The 20,000-nt window shown below is 39.7% G+C and overlaps 1 protein-coding gene and 1 non-coding gene across 3 annotated transcripts in view; both read right to left on the reverse strand.

Annotated features, from left to right (window-relative positions):
- The window catches only part of LOC115216481 (serine/threonine-protein kinase 36-like), a 182,874-nt gene that overhangs the window by 95,663 nt on the left and 67,211 nt on the right, over window positions 1-20,000 (reverse strand). For both annotated transcript variants that reach the window (XM_029785887.2, XM_036504210.1), the window contains exons 15-18: window positions 10,089-10,239; window positions 7,029-7,150; window positions 4,715-4,822; window positions 803-901 (exon numbers count right to left, since the gene is read on the reverse strand). In XM_029785887.2, the coding sequence (XP_029641747.1) occupies window positions 803-901; window positions 4,715-4,822; window positions 7,029-7,150; window positions 10,089-10,239 (480 nt within the window). The remainder of the gene's footprint in view (window positions 1-802; window positions 902-4,714; window positions 4,823-7,028; window positions 7,151-10,088; window positions 10,240-20,000) is intronic.
- On the reverse strand, window positions 3,009-3,114 carry LOC115220495. The gene has a single exon (XR_003882545.1). It is a non-coding gene; the product is annotated as a U6 spliceosomal RNA (small nuclear RNA).

The raw sequence follows: 20,000 nt of genomic DNA on the forward strand, positions 1-20,000 counted from the left end.
AGTACTAGGCTTACAAAGAATAAGTCCTGGGGTCGATTTGCTCAACTAAAAAAGGCGGTGCTCCAGTATGGCCACAGTCAAATGACTGAAACAAGTAAAAGAATAAAAGAATAGTGGCATTGAGAATAACTATCTGCTAGTCTTCTACTAAATATCTTTGTACAGGTCCGTGTATTGTGACCTCCTTCGGTCATGAATGACCATGGAATTGCACCTAGAAAGTTATCCTCCGAGGAACAAGTCTGGGCAAGGTTGTTTATGGAAGACCAGCAGTCGCCCACACATACCAGCCTCCCCTCTCCACGCCACCAATGTTATCCAAGGGAAAAGCAAAGGCCGATACAGCTTGGCACCAGTGACGTTGCAGCTCATTTATTAACGCGCAAGTGGCTGAGCATTCCACAGACACGTGTACCCTTATCTCCTCGGGGAGATTCAGTGTGACACAGAGTGTGACAAGGCTGGCCCTTTGAAATACAGGTATGACAGAAACAGGAAGAAAGAGTGAGAGAAAGTTGTGGTGAACGAGTACAGCAGGGTTCATCACCACCCCCTGCCAGAGCCTCGTGGAGCTTTAGGTGTTTTCGTTCAATAAACACTCACAATGCCCGGTCTGGGAATAGAAACCGCGATCCTACGACTGCGAGTCCGCTGCCCTAACCACTGGGCCATTGCGCCTCCACAGGCCAGTGTATACAGGTTTGGATAAATGGTCAAACTTGACCAATGGGCCCTGACAAAGCAAATAAAAAGAAGGAAGAAGTTGTGGATAATGACCACAGATGTATAGAGTTGCACTTACCTCTCCGCTAAAAATGGATATCAGTTGGTCCATAACAGATTGTTTATTTGAGATATAGGAACACAAACTTGGTAAAACTTGGCAGCATGAATAAATTACCTAGATTAAATTAAACGACACAGACAATTAAAAGGAGAGATAAAAAAAATAATGCAAAAATGATCAAAGACAAAAAACAAAGGTCAAAAGATATAAATTTTGAATTAATCAGTGTCAAATTAATCACAGAACTTCAGGCAATCCAACGAAGCTACACGAAGAAGATAGCCTCTATGCAGCATATAAGCTATTGGGAAAGACTCAAGAGATTAAGACTCTATCCCTTAGAGCGTAGGCGAGAAAGATATGCCATAATATACATCTGGAAGATCCTGGAAGGACTTGTCCCAAACTTTGGCATCGAAAGTTACACAGATACTAGAACTGGGCGCCACTGCATAGTGCCAAGGACTCCAAATTTGCCATCAAGATGTAGGACAAGATACTGCAATAGCCTGGGCTTCAGAAGTTCACAGCTCTTCAATATCCTCCTGAAGGATGTGAGAGACCTGCATGGGGTGGATGCGGATGTCTTTAAAATAAAGCTGGATCTCTTCCTGTCAGGTGTCCCAGATGAACCAACTTCACGGCAGGAGGTGCAGATGAGGGCAGCTGCATCAAACTCTCTCATGCACCAAATGTCAATTGCTAAAAAGCATTCATGAAGTAAAATCATGTAGCAACGCCGAATGGCGGTGCCCCAGCATGGCCACAGCTCGTGAGCTGAAACTAGATGAAAATGAAAAAAAAAATCATTTTGTACAAAAAAGAAAATGATCTTGATAATCTTAAAAGCCACATCATAACAGATATATCATCATCATTTAGCGTCCGCTTTCCATGCTAGCATGGGTTGGACGGCTCAACTAAGGTCTGGGAAACCAGAAGGCTGCACCAGGCCCAGTCTGATCTGGCAATGTTTCTATGGCTGGATGCCCTTCCTAACGCCAAATTATACATTATAACAGATATATATTCAATTAAAATATATAAACACAGGGCTATCACAGGTAACTATTTCTTAGTAATAAAGCATCGAAGGGAATAGCTGCAAGTATTTTTAATTAATGGGTATTGTGTCTTTTCTTTTATCTGTTTATTGATTTCATTCATTAGACTATGGCTGTGCTGGGGCACCACCTTGAAGAATTTTAGTCAATCGAATTGACCCCAGTACTTATTCTATTGGTCCCGTTTGCCAAACTGCTAAGTTACAGGGACATGAACACACTATCACCAGTAGTTAAGTGGTGGTGGTGGGGGGGGGGGATAAACACAAAGACACACACACAATATAATAGGCTTCTTTCAGTTTCTATCTACTGAATCTGTGCTAGGTTTTTGTTCCTTATTTTTCGTCCTATTGGTTTGGAGTGGATATCCCTCTCTCTCTTTCGGAGAGGCACAAGCACCTACACGCACATATACACACACGGTAGTAACTTCCACCTACCGAATTCAATCACAAAGCTCCGGTCGGCTCGGGGCTATAGTGGAAGACACCTACCCAGAGTGCCACGCAGTGGGACTGAACCCGAAACCATGTAGCTAGGAAGCAATGATGATGATGAATATATATATACACACACACACACATAGGTGTAGGAGCAGCTGTTTGGTAAGTAGTCTGCTTACCAACCACATGGTTGCAGGTTAAGTCCCACTGTGTGGCACCTTGGGCAAGTGTCTTCTACTATAGCCTCAGGCCAACCAAAGCCTTGTGAGTGGATTTGGTAGATGGAAACTGAAAGAAGCCCTTCGTATATATGTATATATATGTGTGTGTATAAGTTTGTGTGTCTGTGTTTGTCCCTCCAACATCGCTTGACAACCGATGCTGGTGTGTTTACATCCCCATAACTTAGCGGTTCGGCAAAAGTGACTAATAGAATAATTACTAGTCTTACAAAGAATAAGTCCTGGGGTTGATTTGCTCGACTAAAGGCAGTACTCCAGCATGGCCACAGTCAAATGACTGAAACAAGTAAAAGAGTACACACACATAGGCTTCCATACAGTTTCCATCTACCAATTTCACTCACATGGCATTGGTTGGCCTGAGGTAATAGCAGAAGACACTTTCTCCAGAAGCTGTGCAGTGAGACTGAACCTGGAACCTCGTAAAGTGAGCTTCTAACCCACATAGCTATGCCCACACCTATTTTCTTAAAATACAGAATGCTTCATGAATTTGCACGTCATCCTCGTGCAGGGACCATGCTCATCTTCTCTGCATCATTCTAATTTTTGTATATATATTTCCAAAGTAATATAAACATTTATCTCCATATACATGCCACTGGCACAGGGGCCAGATGAGGCTGGCAAACGGCCACCACATAAAATGCACCAACCAATCATGGCCATTTGCCAGGCCCCTCTGTCCCCTGTGCTGGTGGCATGTAAAAAGCACCCACTACACTCACAGAGTGGTTGGCGTTGTGAAGAGCATCCAGCTGTAGAAACATTGCCAGATCAGACTGGAGCCTGGCGCAGCCTCCTGGCTTCCCAGACTCTGGTCAAACCGTCCAACCCATGCTAGCATGGAAAATGGACGTTAAACGATGATGATGATGATGATACCCGGTATCTTCATCTACACATACAGCAACAGCTAAAACTTGTGCTACCATAATAGATATGCCATATTGTATATCTCCATTATACATAGCTTGCTGCTTGGCATAACAATAACTGATTAACTGACCTAACTGCCAGCAGCATGTTATTTATGCAAATTGGATTTTCCAGTTTAGTGAGGTCTTTAATTGAAGCGGCTATATATATATGTATATATAGAATTTCTTCATGGAGAGAAGACAATCATATACATGGTTTACTCTGTACTGCATAGCACATCAATAATAAACTTCAGAAGTATTGTATAGGACAAGATTAAAATTAACAGAAGGGTTTGATTTGCATAGATGATATTCAATAGACCAAAGAAAGCAAAGAGCAAAGATTAATTTACTGGATCCGAAATTAATGAAAAGATCAACAACAGAGATAAATGCTGTTTAATGGCCATATATTATCATCTTATAAATCAATGCAAATATGAATATTTACTCTTTATGTAGACTTTATCAAATTATCTTCTTAAAATAGAAAATTGATTTAAAATCATCATATTCTGAGCAAGTGTTTACAATGCTTTCCTGCAGAAAATAATTATACAATTAGATACAAATGATTAATTTTTACTTCATGAAATTATTTATAACGAAATAATAAATGTTTGGACTTTTAGAAAGTGTTACCATAATAATCACTCAAGAGTCACAAATAACAATAAAACAGAATATTGGCAGTAAGCCAACTTGCTTCTATGAGCAGCACCGCATATGCACAGCTGGGTGTGGGCGAAGTTGTGGTACACAACAATGGAGAATACAAGACCATTTGAATAATTGACAATTTTTATCATTATGGAATTATGACAATGGATATTTTATTATAGAAAATATTCAATAATGATAACAATACTTAATTATTAATGTTAGCAGCCATTAAAACTAAAGTATAAACAACACCATTGCCATCATTTAACATTCGCTCTTTGTGCTGGTATGGGCTGGATGGTTTGAGTGGAACTGGTAAGCTGGTTAGCTGCACCAGGTTCCAGTCTGATTTGGTATGGTTTCTACAGCTGCATGCCCTTCCTTATGCCAACCACTTCAAGAGTGTAGTGGAGTGCCTTTTATGTGCCACTGAATCCAAAACCACATGATGCAGTGCAAGACCATTACCCACACAGCCATGCTCACACCAATAGAAAATATATATAACCAAAAGCATTCTGGAGCTGATGACAGAGTATTATTTATTAAAACTGAAGGGGAGAAACACGGATAAAGAGTTAATACTTACAGTGAGAACATTTCCAGTGATGGGAGAGGAGGAGATCAAATTCAGGAAGTGATCTGTCACAGTCTGATGGTTTTCAGAAACCATTAATTCTGCAAGGTCCATAGCCAACTAGAGTAAATAAAGAATAAAATTAATGGTTCTGCTGTCTAACATAAACACAAGATGAAATGTTTGAAGGATGGGTGTACATGATTATATAAATATCAGCATCCTTTTGATGCTGATGTCCACTTTTCTAGTTTTTTTTTTAAGCAGATTTTCTAGAGTGGGGTGCTCTTCCTGTTGCCAACCCCTGCCTGTTTCCAAGCAAGACAGGTTTTGATAGAATATTGGAAATGTATGACATTTATTTACAACAATCTTATGATGTCAAAACAAGAAGACACGTGATTGTGTGGTATGAAGCTTACTTCTCAACTATATGGTTCCGGGTTCAGTCCCACTGTGTGGCACCTTGGGTAAGTGTCTTCTACTATAGCCTCAGGCTGACCAAAGCCTTGTGAGTGGATTTGGTAGACGGAAACTGAAAGAAGCCCATCATATATATGTGTGTGTATGTGTGTCTTTGTGTGTCTATGTTTGTCCCCTCCATCATCGCTTGACAACTGATGCTGGTGTGTTTACATCCCAATAACTTAATGGTTCAGCAAAAGAGAGACTGATAGAATAAGTACTAGGTTTACAAAGAATAAATCCTGCAGTCAATTTGTTTGACTAAAGGCAGTGCTCCAGCATGGCCACAGTCAAATGACTGAAACAAGTAAAATAATACACATGACAGGCTCTTTTCAGTTTCCATTTACCAAATCCATTCACAAGGAATTCGTTGACAAAGGGCTACTGTAGAAGACACTTTCCCAAGGTGTTATAGAGTGGGATTGAACCAAAAGGCATGTGGTTAGGAAGCAGGCATCTCAACTACTTAGCCATGCCTGCATCTATTAACTCCAACGCTTATTTGTCTGCCCCTGAAAGATTACAGGTAAATAAATGTCAGCGAGTTTGAACTTAGCACAAAGAAATGTGAGCATGTATATATCACATGATTGACTAGAGTCTAGTCGATGTAGTTCCCAAACTTTTTCAGGCTGCTCCCCAACACAAATGTAGACCACTTTCTGCAGCAAATTCAAAACAACTGTATTTCACAAATAAAACTTAAACCTAATTAACCAATTAATATTTTTAATTTTTGTTTACATCTACCCCATTATCATCCCACTTTTCTTCAATGCCACTCTAGATCTTTCCACTACCCGCAAGGGGGCAGTACTGCCCACTTTGAGAACCACTGGACTAGACTATCAAATGTTGATATACCTCACTGATCACAATGCACTTTGCATTGTTTCTTTAGTTTTCAAATTGCTGGCAAAGTGAGCAGGCCAACATCTCCCGTGATCAGAAGGCTATTCTGCTGCAGAGTCACTCAGTGGAGCAACATGAAATAAAGTGTTTTGCTGAAGATCACAATGTGCCATTCAGTCCGGGAATTGAACTCATTATCACTAGATTGGAGTATGTGTGTATATATATATATATATATATATGAGCAACAAGGTGGCTATCGTTGCCAGAGCAACAAGCTGGCTGCCATGCCGGTGGCATGCAAAAAACACCATTCGAGCATGATCGTTACCTGCGTTGCCTTACTGGCACTTGTGCCAGTGGCACATGAAAAAAACATTCGAGCAAGGTTGTTGCCAGTGCCGCTAGACTGGCTCCTGTGCAGGTGGCACATAAAATGCACCATTTGAGCATGACTGTTGCCAGTAGCACCTGACTGGCCCTTGTGCCAGTGTCATGTAAAAGCACCCACTACACTCTCGGAGTGGTTGGCGTTAGGAAGGGTATCCAGCTGTAGAAACTCTGCCAGATCAGATTTTTGAGCCTGGTGCAGCCATCTGGTTTATCAGACCTCAGTCAAATAGTCCAACCCATGCTAGCATGGAAAGTGGACGTTAAAAGATGATATATATATATATATATATATTATATATATATATATAGAGAGAGAGAGAGAGCAATAAGAAAATGAAGGAAATCAATAGGTGGTTCATCAACTTTTAGACATTATATTATGTCAATTTATTTATTTATTTACTAAAATGACAATTTTTTATCTATTATGTATGTATTTATGTATGTGTGTGTGTGTGTGTGTGTGTGTGTGTGTGTGTGTGTGTGTATGTATGTATGTATGTATGAACTTACTTCTGAGAATTTTGTTAGTAGCTCTGCTGATTTTACTTTCAACCATCCTTATAAAATTAATAATTGTTAAGAGCAATACTGTGTTTCATGTCGTACTTACCCTTCTCTTACTCTGATCTTCAGGAGAATTAGCGAGGGGCAAATGAACCATGAGGGACAAACAAGATACACACAGGTAGGTTTCGCTTTCACTACTTAGAGATGAACTAACCTCAGGTGTTTCTTGAGAAATGAGAAAAAATTTACAAATGAATGAATGAATAAATAAATAATGAATTCATTAGTATGCAAAAACAAATGGAAAACTGCAAACTAGCAGCTCTAGGGATATTTTATTTTATTATGTTGAAGATTTAATTTTATTCATCACATTTAAAAAAAAAAATTTGTTTGAATTGAAATCTCCAGTGCTTTAGGAAATTATATTTGAAACATATATTTCTAAATAATGTGAATTCTATTTTAAACAACTGCACAATATAAAATGATTTGAAATGTTGACAAAAGGCCAGCAATCTGATGGAAGGAGCTAAGTCAATTACACTGACCCCAGTGTATAACTGGTACTTATTTTAATGACCCTCAAAAGGATGAAAGGCAAAGTTGACCTTGGTGGAATTTGAGCTCAGAGCTTAAAGATGGATGAAATGCCACTGAGCATTTTGCCCGGCATGCTACAAGTTATATAAAATTAAATACACGAAGGTCAGAATAATAGATTTCTGAATTATTTCATAAATAAAAATCTTGATAAGATTGTAGCAAGTTAACAGACTATTAGCAAGAGTTTGGGTATTAATTCAGCAGACATTGTCAAGTGAAAACAAAATCTAAATGATGATAATGATAATAATAATAAGTTGCCCATTCCCCTCTCAAAAGAGCTTTTTTTTTTGTCTTGCAAGTATTTGGTAACCCTGTCAGTGCAGGTGCCATTTAAAAGCACCCAGTCCACACTGTATGGTGGTTGACATTTGGAAGGGCATCCAGCTGTAAAAACCTTACCAAAACTGACCTCACCTGTGCTTGTGCCACGTAAAAAGTACTAAGTCCACTCTGCCAGGTGGTTGGTGATAGTAAGGGCATCCAGCTGTAAAACCCTTGTCAAAACAGTTAGAGAAGCCTGGTGCAGGCTTCTGCCTGGCCGGCTCTTGTCAAACCGTCCCACCCATGCCACAATGGAAGGCAGACGTTAAATGATGATGATGATAATGATGTAAACTGTTTGCACTTAGAATAACCAATGAATTTGTGAAGCAGCATTATAAATAATCTACAAAAACCAATTTATAAAATGTAAAATATTTTACTTCAAGTTGAACATTTCCAAACTTGTTGGAATAAAAGCTAAAATATAAACAACCAAATTAATGAAGATATGCACATCACGTTAGATTGCTGTGTTATCAAGGATAAATCATGTGATTCTTCTCCGGCAGCTATTGATTAGAAACCAGATGCTTGCAAGAATTCTTTCAAATATTAATAGTTCTAATTTTTCAGAGTCTTTTCCAGACGCTACATGTGAAGACATGTGGCAGTTTGCCTTGCTAGATTTATTTCTGATGTTTTAAAAAAATCTGTCTTAAAAAAACTGTTCTTTAGTAACATTGAAGCTAATACTGTTACACAGTGAAAAGCAATGTGGCTCTGTGATTAGGCTGTTTGGCTCATAATCACAAGAATGTAGGTTTGATTCCCAGACCAGGCAGCATGCTATGTCCTTGAGGAAAGCATTTTATATCTGTGCATCACTCCACTCTAATCAACTGATGATGAGTACCAGCTGGAGCAGTCCTTTTTCCCTCCAGCTGTCACATCGTCAGTATCTCACAGGTCAAATGAGAAATTTGTTTGATTTGATTTTAACATAATGAAACTTTTTCTTTTGAAAATTAATATTCATTTCATGAGAAGAGTGTTGTAGTTTGCTTGAAGCATTGTAGTACAGAAACAGAATAATGAACATCAACATTAAAAAATCAAATGGAAATTGTAGTTGTGATACCTGTGCCGGTGGCATGTAAAAAGCACCATCCGAACGTGGACGATGCCAGCACTGCCTTGACTGGCTTCCGTGCCAGTGGCATGTAAAAAGCACCAACCGATTGTGGCCACTGCCAGCCTCCTCTGGGCCCTGTGCCAGTGGCACATAAAAAGCATCCACTACACTCACGGAGTGGTTGGCATTAGGAAGGGCATCCAGCTGTAGAAACACTGCCAGATCAGACTGGAGCCTGGTGCAGCCTCCTGGCTTCCCAGACCCCAGTTGAACCGTCCAACCCATGCTAGCATGGAAAACGGACATTAAACGATGATGATGATGATGAATGAAATGAGAAACACAGAAAGCTGCTCATGATGCAGAAAGCTTTTTAAATTCCTTTATATTTCAGGTGCAGCAAAGGCCTACCTTCAAAAAAATAGAGTTCAGGAAATGTGTGTCTACATAGATCCTGTCATTTTAGATAGCCTGATGGGCAGAGACCCTGTTTTAGTATGGTGCCTGTGTTAGTAGCAGCAGCTCCCAATATGCTGGTGTTGCTGGTGCCATAGAGATCACATTCATTGATTTCATCATTTTGTTTAAGTACCAAGAAATTTGATAAAAGTTTAAATTCTAATTATTATATCTAGGTCATAGTTCCTGATATTACCCACAATGGTAAAAGGATGCTTCCAAAAATTACTCATCACATGATGGGTAATGCTTGTGTGTGTGTGTGTTCACTTTCCAACCAAATGCTTCCAGGTTCAGTTCCACAGTACGGCACCTTATACAGATGTCTTATGCTATACTCTTTGCTTGACCAAAGTTTTGTGAGTGAATTTGGTAGGCAGAAACTGAAAGAAGCCCGTGTGAGTGTGTGTGTATTTGTGTGCCTCTACCACTTGATAACCAGTGTTATGTTTACATCCCTTTAACACCAGGCCTTTTAAAAGTTTCTGTTTACCAAATCCACTCAAAGCTTTGATCAGCCTGAGGCAATAATAGATATTTGCCCAAGGTGCCATGCAGTGGGACTGAATTCAAGACCTCATGGTTGGGAAGCAAATTTTTGGAGCTGTACAGTTATATCAGTATCTCTACAAGGATTGTGTAGAAATTTCTGAGAACAATGAATAAAAAAAAAAACATGAAAATATTGAACACACTTACTTGCATGTGTATTAGAAATGGCAGCATTTTGGTATGAAGAAATAAATATAGACTGAAGAGTCTGGGATGATTTCGATGATAAATTCGAATAAAATGTCCCGGAAATTCCAAGTTTACTGCGATCCATTGTTTCGCAAATATAACGAAGACACTGCACAATAAAATATGAGAAAAACATTACGATGGCTTATGTATAACTAAAATGAAAGAAACTCAAAATAGTTTTTTTGGTTTTTAATTTTCTGTGGTGCAAAGATTAACAAAACAGAAATTCTATAATTTTTCAGATACATATATATATATATATATATATATATAGCTTAGTTCTGCTGTTCACAAACTGAATTCACAGAAATTTACTTGTTTCAGAGGATTAGTAGAGGGGAGGTGCGACGATGTTCTTGAGGAGACTGGGTGTCAACAGGGAATATCTGACTAGCCTATTCAGGACCACTTTTGAGCCAGGACCTACAGACAGTTTCCACAAATCCTTGTTCATGGCAGTGCTATTAGGAAACATTTCCTATCCAAGATGAGATCTTGGTAAGTAGCTTGCTTACCAACCACATGGTTCTTGGTTCAGTCCCACTGTGTGGCACCTTGGGCAAGTGTCTTCTACTATAGCCACGAGCCGACCAAAGACTTGTGAGTGGATTTGGTAGATGGAAACTGAAAGAAGCCCGTCGTGTATATGTGTGTATGTGTGTGTTTGTGTGTGTGTGTTTGTGTGTCTGTGCTTGCCCCCCCAATATCGCTTGACAACCGATGCTGGTGTGTTTAAATCCCCATAACTTAGAGGTTCGGCAAAAGAGACCGATAGAATAAGTACTAGGCTTACAAAGAATAAGTCCTGGGGTTGACTTGCTCGACTAAAGGCAGTGCTCCAGCATGGCCGCAGTCAAATGATTGAAACAAGTTAAAGAGCAAAAGAGACAGATCAAGAAACACTGAACCGACCTGCCCGAGATATGGTCAGAATGATGAAACTGTTCTGCATGCACTCGTGCAATGTCAAAATATTTCAGACCTGTGGGCCTATGTTGAATGGCTGCTGTCATGTTGGGATGAGTCTGGTTGTCACCTGAGTCTATCATAAATATTGCCCTGCCACCTTCCTTTACTAGGAAGGCAAAGTGCTGGTGGCTACAGCGAAAGAATGTGTATAGTGGACTCGTTTGAAAGGCTTAGAAACAAATACTTTCCTCTCTGGTCAACCTCTCATCAACTTTTTCAAGTATTACTTGAAAATGAAAGTGAGATTAGAGAGGGAAGTTTTATCTAATGAAAAGTTTAATAAAAGGTGGCTGAATGTAGCAAGGATGGTATGCATGAATGACAGACCTACTTTGAGCATGAACCCATAAAACAAAAAGAGAAAGGGCGCTTTGCTCTCATGTTTTTTTTCTGAGGTTACCATGGTTTTTTCATAGGTTTTTCTTTCCACAGAAAAGCCTAGTCAATGTTCTATTTTCTCCCTCTTTTGAGGATTCGTGTTGTTAAAACGTTACCTTGTTATCTCTGTGTACACGTCCCAAAATGTTTTCAATCCCTATTGATCAGTTTTGAAAAGAAAAATTCTACATTGTATTGCTCCCTCCATGTTTGGCCCTGCATGGCTTAATAAAGAAATCTATTTTACTTGTTTCAGTCACTGGACTGTGGCCATGCTGGGGCATTGCCTTGAAGGATTTTAGTTGAACAAAACCAATCCCAGTACTTTATTCTTTCACTTGTTTCAGTCATTTGATTGTACTACCTTTAGTCGAACAAATCAACCCCAGAACTTACTCTTTTTAAGCCTAATACTTATTCTATTGGTCTCTCTTTTTGAACTGCTGATTTACAGGGATGTAAACACACCAACATCAGTTGTCAAGCAATGGTGGGGGGGACAAATACATCATCATCATCGTTTAACGTCTCTTTTGAATGCTGGCAGGAGTTGGACGGTTCGACCAGGGTCTGGGAAGCCAGGAGGCTGCACCAGGCTCCAGTCTGATCTGGCAGTGTTTCTACAGCTGGATGCCCTTCACAACGCCAACCACTCCGTGAGTGTAGTGGGTGCTTTTTACGTGCCACCAGCACAGGTGCCAGGGGAGGCTGGCAACGACTACAATTGGTTGGTGCTTTTTATGTGCAACCGGCACAGAAGCCAGTCAAGGCGACGCTGGCATCCATGCATATAAATACACTCTCTCTCTTATACTTGTTTCAGTCATTTGACTGTGGCTATGGTGGAGCAGCACCTTTAGCAAATCTATAAACTTAAAAGTGAAAACACCTCACAGTTAACACAAGGCAAGATACTACATTGGCTTGTAAACCTTTAATGTACTTGATTTCAAAACAAAATACGATGTCTTTGCTAGCAATTACTAAAATCTATACTATTTCAACAATTTAATAAAAGTATGTATTTATTTTAGGAAATTAAAAAGTACTGAGAAGGTTCTAGAATCTTGGTTACTGGGCTATGACACTGTTTTGTAGCTTTAGCTAAATTCTTCATTCTACTTCTAAGGTTTCTTCAGAACATTAAAAAAAAAACCCACAAAAATCATACAAGTAATATTACGATATAATTTGTTTCACATTCGAAAAACTCTTCAGCACATTAATGTTTTCGATTTCATAAGAAAAAAAAAATCGATTAAGTTTTGCTTTTTTCCATTTTCTGTCTTTTAATTTCTTATTTGTATTGAATTGTAAATGTCTAGAACAAAGGTTGCATGATAAATAAATACTTTCCAAATATTACTAATTTCTTAATCTTTTCTTTTTTTTTTCATCTGGATTTAGTTTAAGATTCTTAAAAATATAAAATACCAATACACAGTTAAAGAACAAAGCAATCACTCAAATTACCGATCAGAAAATACTATTAAAAAAGTAAATGACATTTCAGATATTTTTCTTTAAGGAAATTAGAATTTTATATTTGTGAATATTATTCATGCAAGTTATTAATTAAAATCAAGTAATTGCTTTTTTATAAGAACGAGATACATGGCAAGCTCCTGTTCACAACTAGCTGTATTCTAGCGACACTGTTATACATGCACACCCACACACACACACATATTCATACATACAGACATACAAATGTAAGAATACATGTAATCTGTCTGTCTGTCTGTCTGTGCAGCGGCATTTTATGCCTGTTTTCCAGGTGAGCATATGTGAGATGGTTAGAAAGGCACCAAACAAATCAGGGCACTGCATTGCACTTCAATGTCTCAGTTTAGGCATGGTTTCTACAGCTAGATGCTCTTCTTAACACCAATCGCTTCAACCCTTTAGCATTTAAACTGGCCATACCCAGCCCAAATATTCTACTTGTTTTATGCTCAAACTGGCCAGATTCAGCCTCTCACACTGACCCTACAATGTCATTCTAAAAATAAAAACAATCACATCATTGAAATCTCAAAGATCTGAGATAATGCATGATCAGGTCGAAACAATATGAATAAATAACCATTGGGTTTGAGAGAGCAATCTGAATGCAAAAGGGTTATAGGGGGTACTGGGTGCTTTTTATGTGACACCAACTTTAGTAGGGCCACTTTGCAACTTACAAGAGTAGAAAGTTTAAAGCGACCTCCCCACATACACACAAGCATGCACACACATACATACGCACACATCATCATCATCATCATCATCGTTTAACGTCCGTTTTCCGTGCTAGTATGGGTTGGACGGTTCGACCGCGGTCTGGGGAGCCAGGGGCTGCCCCAGGCTCCAGTCTGGTCTGGCAGTGTTTCTACAGCTGGATGCCCTTCCTAACGCCAACCACTCCGCGAGTGTAGTGGGTGCTTTTTACGTGCCACCTGCACAGGTGCCAGAGGGGTCTGGCATCGGCCACGATCGGTTGGTGCTTTTTTTTTATGTGCCTCCGGCACAGAAGCCAGTCAAGGTGGTACTGGCATTGGCCACGTTCGGATGGTGCTTTTTATGTGCCACCGGCACAGAAGCTATTCGAGGCAGGGTTGGCATCGGTCACGTTCGGATGGTGCTTTTTATGTGCTACCGGCACAGAAGCCAGTGGAGGCTGCACTGGTAACGGCCACGTTCGGATGGTGCTTTTTATGTGTCACCGGCACAGGTATCACAACTACTGTTTCCATTGATATTTGGTTCGATGTTCATGTACATGCACTTGTCAACAGGTCTCCTCAAGCACAGCGAGATGTTCCGGGATCCCACGATCGGTTGGTGCTTTTTATGTGCCACCTGCACAGAAGCCAGTCGAGGCGGTGCTGGCATCGGCCACGCTCGGATGGTGCTTTTTATGTGCCACCGGCACAGAAGCCAGTCGGGGCGGTGCTGGCATCGGCCACGTTCGGATGGTGCTTTTTATGTGCCACCGGCACAGAAGCCATTCGAGGCGGGGTTGCCATCGGTCACATTCGGATGGAGCTTTTTATGTGTCACCGGCACAGAAGCCAGTGGAGGCTGCACTGGCAATGGCCACGTTCGGATGGTGCTGGCGGGGTTGGCATCGGTCATGTTCGGATGGAGTTTTTTATGTGCCACCGGCACAGAAGCCAGTGGAGGCTGCACTGGCAACGGCCACGTTCGGATGGTGCTTTTTATGTGTCACCGGCACAGGTATCACAACTACTACTGTTTCCTACCTTCATAAAATGCAACAAAGGCAGAGATGTTCTTGAAAGAAGCACCAAGTTCAAAAACAGCAAAAAGACTAATAAGTCGCACAACTAATTAGGAATGAAATTAGCTTAGATGAGACACAGATCAGCTATGTGCCAGAAAGGGGTACCACAGATACCCTCTTCCTAGTAAAATGACTACATGAGTTCTTAGTAAAAAAAAAGAACTCTAGCATTCATTGATTGAGAAAAGGCCTATGACCCTAACACAGGGTGAAACACACCATGCTCTGGTAGCCACAAAGGTAACTAGATGTAGAGAAATGGCTTGTGAGAACTGTGCAAGCCATGTACAAGGATGCTATCAGTAAGGTGAGAATAGCAACAAGTTCAGCAAGGAATTTAATGTGCAGATAAGTGTTCATCATAGTTCAGTCCTCAGCCATTATTTGTTGTCTTCAGCCTTCATTTATACAAGGTGGCAAGCTGGCAGAAATGCTAAGCGGTATTTTGTCTGCCGCTACGTTCTGAGTTCAAATTCCACCGAGGTCGACTTTGCCTTTCATCCTTTTGGGGTTGATTAAATAAGTACCAGTTATGCACTGGGGTCGAAATAATCGACTTAATCCATTTGTCTGTCCTTCTTTGTCCTCTCTGTGTTTAGCCCCTTATGGGTGGTAAAAAAATAGGTATACCTTGCACAACAAAAAGGTAGTTAGGGACCCTGTCAGGGCTGGTGCTACATAAAAAGCACTCTTATAATAAATTCTTTCAAATGCTTGGAGGGTTCTCTAAAAGTAACATATAGCTTTTGTTATTCAAATGTTTGCATTCTTCCCATTGGTGAAGAGTGTTTTGAAGAACATAGCCAGAACAAGAATGGGTTAGAAAAAGTTAAGAAAATGATAACCTCTGTTAGTATTAACCCTTTTGATACCAACATGGCTGAAACTGCCTCTGGCTCTGTAGTACAAATGTCTTGTTTTCATAGGTTTTAAATTAAAATCTTCCACCAAACTTCAGTCATAACTTATGTTCCTAACACTAGCTTACTGATAACAAAGTTATTTTACTAAATTCTTTGTTATATTTAAAATCAATTGAAAGAAACACAGAGCATCTCAAAATAAATACGGTAATGAAAGGGTTAAAGGGATTCTCTCTGAGAGAGATAATTTTGCGAATGCTAGTGAAATATTGGCATTGAATGGTAAGAATATGTGGAGGATAGAGAGAAATGTGATGAGCATGCTGTGCTGGATCGTAATGTTAAGAGGAATGAATGAAGGAACAGGGAAACTTGGATCTAAGACAAATCAGTTGTGGCACACAAAAGAGGAGTCTGTGTTGGTTTCGAGATATGATGCTTAGAAAGAATGGCAGATGGATGAAGATGTACCAAGGGATGAAAGTGGAAGAGCTTACAGAAGAGGAAGACTGAAAGAAACATATAAGGAATAAGTGATGAAAATTGAACTCTGGATCTCATAGAGAGGATGACAAAGAACTGCAAGAAGTGGTGAGACACTCTGATGGAGAAGACTCTGCCAATTGATACAAGAATGGAAACTGACAGACTGATGTTGATAACATGTGTGAGTGTGTGTGTGTGTGAGCAAGAGAGAGAGAGACAGACAGAGAGAGAGAGTCAGACAGAGAGAGAGAGACAGACAGAGAGAGAGAGACAGAGAGAGAGAGAGAAGAGAGAGAGAGAGAGAGAGAGAGAGAGAGAGAAGAGAGAGAGAGAGAACATGTGTATGCACGACTGTGTGTGAGCAAAATGTATACAAACATACACCCTTCACATTTACAAGCTAGAACACAACAGACAAGTACATACACATACTCATGCACAAATGCAAAAATCAATTGTTGAGACAAAACAATTTTTCTTTAAAAAAAACTACAGATTTTGATAATAATTTATTGATTTCAAAATATTTCAAAACAATAAATTTCTCCGATATTAATATTAACAAGCAAAATAAAAGTTATTGAAATATTCAGAAAATTTTTCATTATTTTTGAGGGCTGTTTTTTCCTCCCCTAGTATTTATTCTTACAGACTGATCAATGTAAATGCATATGCATATATATATATATATATCAACTAATCTATGCATATATAGTCTTCTCTTAATTCAAGTTGGTAATCCAATATAGACAGACTAAAATATTGCATGGAAGAAAAACAATGAATGAACATTCTGGAAGTGAGGAAACAAAATTAGATGTGTTTAAATTAGTTTTAGCCTCATAACTTTGTTGTCTAAGTTTAAACAATGCTGAAAAATGTGGATGGTCGAAGAGTGGAGTAAAACAAATGATTGAAAGCAAGCAACATCAGAGTGATGAGACCTGGGATAAATCTAATTGGTTTGATTAAGAAGCTTGTGATATCAAAAACAAAATCAAACCAAATATTTACAAAGTACAGTCAAAGGATATAAGTATGTTTGACACTCTGGATAAATTTAATATTATAGAGTGAGCAGAGGCACATGGATTGATACTCAGCTCATGATTGTAAGGTCATGAGGTCAATTCCCAGCAGTGTGTTGTTTCCTTAAGCAAGACACTTTATTTCACATAACTCCAGTCCACTCAGCTGGCAAAAGTGAGTTGTAGCTGTAATTCCAAAGGGCTAACCTTGTCACATTCTGTGTCATGCTGAATCTCCCTAAGCACTGCACTAATGGCATGTGTGTCTGTAGAGTTCTTGGCCACATCATCATCATCAACGTTTAACGTCCGTTTTCCATGCAAGCATGGGTTGGACGGTTTGACCGGAGTCTGGGAAGCCAAGAGGCTGCACCACGCTCCAGTCTGATCTGGCAGTGTTTCTACAGCTGGATGCCCTTCCTAACGCCAACCACTCCGAGAGTGTAGTGGGTGATTTTTACGTGCCACCGGCACAGGTGCCAGGGGAGGCTGGCAGCAGCCACGATCGGTTGGTGCTTTTTACATACCACCTGCACAGAAGCCAGTCAGGGCAGCGCTGGCATCAGCCACATTCGGATGGTGCTTTTTACGTGCCACCGGCACAGGTATCACAACTACAATTTCCATTTGATATTTATTTTGATGTTGATGTACTTGACTTAATAGGTCTCCTCAAGCACAGCAGGTCATGTGCCACCGGCGCAGAAGCCAGTCAAGGCGGCACTGGCATCGGCTACGTTCGGATGGTGCTTTTTACATATCGCTGGCACAGGTATCACAACTACAATTTCCATTTGATATTTATTTTGATGTTGATGTACTTGACTCAATAGGTCTACTCAAGCACAGCAGGTCACCCTACAATCTAACGTAAGCACAGCAGGTCGTTCTGCAATCCAAGGTACTTTGGATGGGCTGGGGCTATGCGAAACTGGTACAGGAAGCAGCCATGAACTTACATTATTTGTCGAGTCTTTGCAGTCACAGCATATCTCCAGAGATCTCAGTCTTTCGCTATTGCCTCTGTGAGGTCCAATGTTCGAAGGTCATGCTTGACTACCTCATCCCATGTCTTCCTGGGTCTACCTCTCCCCATGTGGATGCTAATCAGTCTGTTCAGGTGATTGGATCATCTGAAACCCTCAATGTCATAACTGATGCAATGCCAGTAGTATGAAAGAGTATCACCATTATCCTCTCCATTTAACGTCTGTTTTCCATGCTGGCATGGGTTAGACAGTTTGATAGGATCCAGTGATCATCAGGGCCACAATAAACTCCAATGTCAACTTTGGCCTAGTTTCCAGAGTCAGGTGCCCTTCCTAACACCGACCACTTTACACTGTGTACAGGGTGCTTTTCCTTTTGCGCCTCGAGCATTAGGGAGGTCACCAAGTAACTTGCAAGGCAGGAAAGGTACAGGAAAAGAACCCCTGGACTGAGTGTGAAGGGGATTTGAGGAGGAGTAGGAAAGTTGCTTTGTGCCAGGTGTTGAAGGGTTAAAGTATGATATGAAGGACAAGAGCAGAACCTCTTTTTTGTATGTTTGTTATTTTTGGTGTGTAGCAACCAATCAATGTTAACGACAGACTGAATGCAACCCAGTCATGATAATTAACTTTAATAAAAATTTACTTTCTACCTATCTCCATGTATGCACACATATACACATACATAAATATACATGCACAGACACACGTATATAGGTGCATGTGTACAGACATGGAGATACATGTGTGTATACACACACACACATATATATATACACAAATACATACACATACACATATACACTTACATACACACACATATACATTTACATGTAAACACATACATACATATACAGTAGAGTGGTGAAAAAAGGTATTTTTACACAGATTTTTGAAATGCATTTTCAAGAATATATTTTTTTACTGTGAAATCCTTTAAAAACAACTCTGTTAAAATCTGAAGTACTTAAATTTACATCTTCAGGCTCCACAGCCCACTTGAAATTTTGAATAATGGGAGAAAAATCAATTTATAACAGGTTTGCCTTTCCTCATTTTATTTTATATATCCATTGTTACGAATCAATTCTCTTTTGCGGAATCCTTTAAAAACAAGAGTGTTAAAATCCCAAACTCTAACATTTATATCTTCAGGCTCCGCAATGCATTTGAAATTTTGGAATTATATAAAATAAATCAACTTTTCGACTATTTATTGTTTTTAATACTAGGTCACCAAATATGTGTATTACATGAGGTGTAGATAACACACACAAACATTAAAATAAAATTGCATCGAAACCAATTTTTGATTCTTGACACATTTTGGTGATAAAAATAATTAACATAGATGCAGGAGTGGCTGTGTGGTAAGTAGCTTGCTTACCAACCACATGGTTCAGGGTTCAGTCCCACTGCATGTGTCTTCTACTATTGCCTCGGGCTGACCAAAGCCTTGTGAGTGGATTTGGTAGACGGAAACTGAAAAGAAGCATGTTGTATATATGTATATGTATATATATTATATATATGTGTGTGTGTCTGTGCTTGTCCCCCCCCCCCCCCCCAACATTGCTTGACAACCGATACTGGTGTGTTTATGTACCCGTAACTTAGAAGTTTAGCAAAAGAGAACGACAGAATAAGTCCTGTGGTCGATTTGCTCAACTAAAGGCAGTGCTACAGCATGGCTACAGTCAAATGACTGAAACAAATAAGAGTAAAAGAATAGCAATTCAAAATCCTCTGCTGACATAGTAGAGCCATTGTGATCTGACCAATTCTTTCTAAACAACCTCTGAGTGTTCTGTTTAGACACTGCTTAATCTAGCCTGCCAATGATCATTTTTCAAGTAGTCCATTGA

This window comes from Octopus sinensis, linkage group LG1 (assembly GCF_006345805.1).
Source record: "Octopus sinensis linkage group LG1, ASM634580v1, whole genome shotgun sequence".
Taxonomy (NCBI): domain Eukaryota; kingdom Metazoa; phylum Mollusca; class Cephalopoda; order Octopoda; family Octopodidae; genus Octopus; species Octopus sinensis.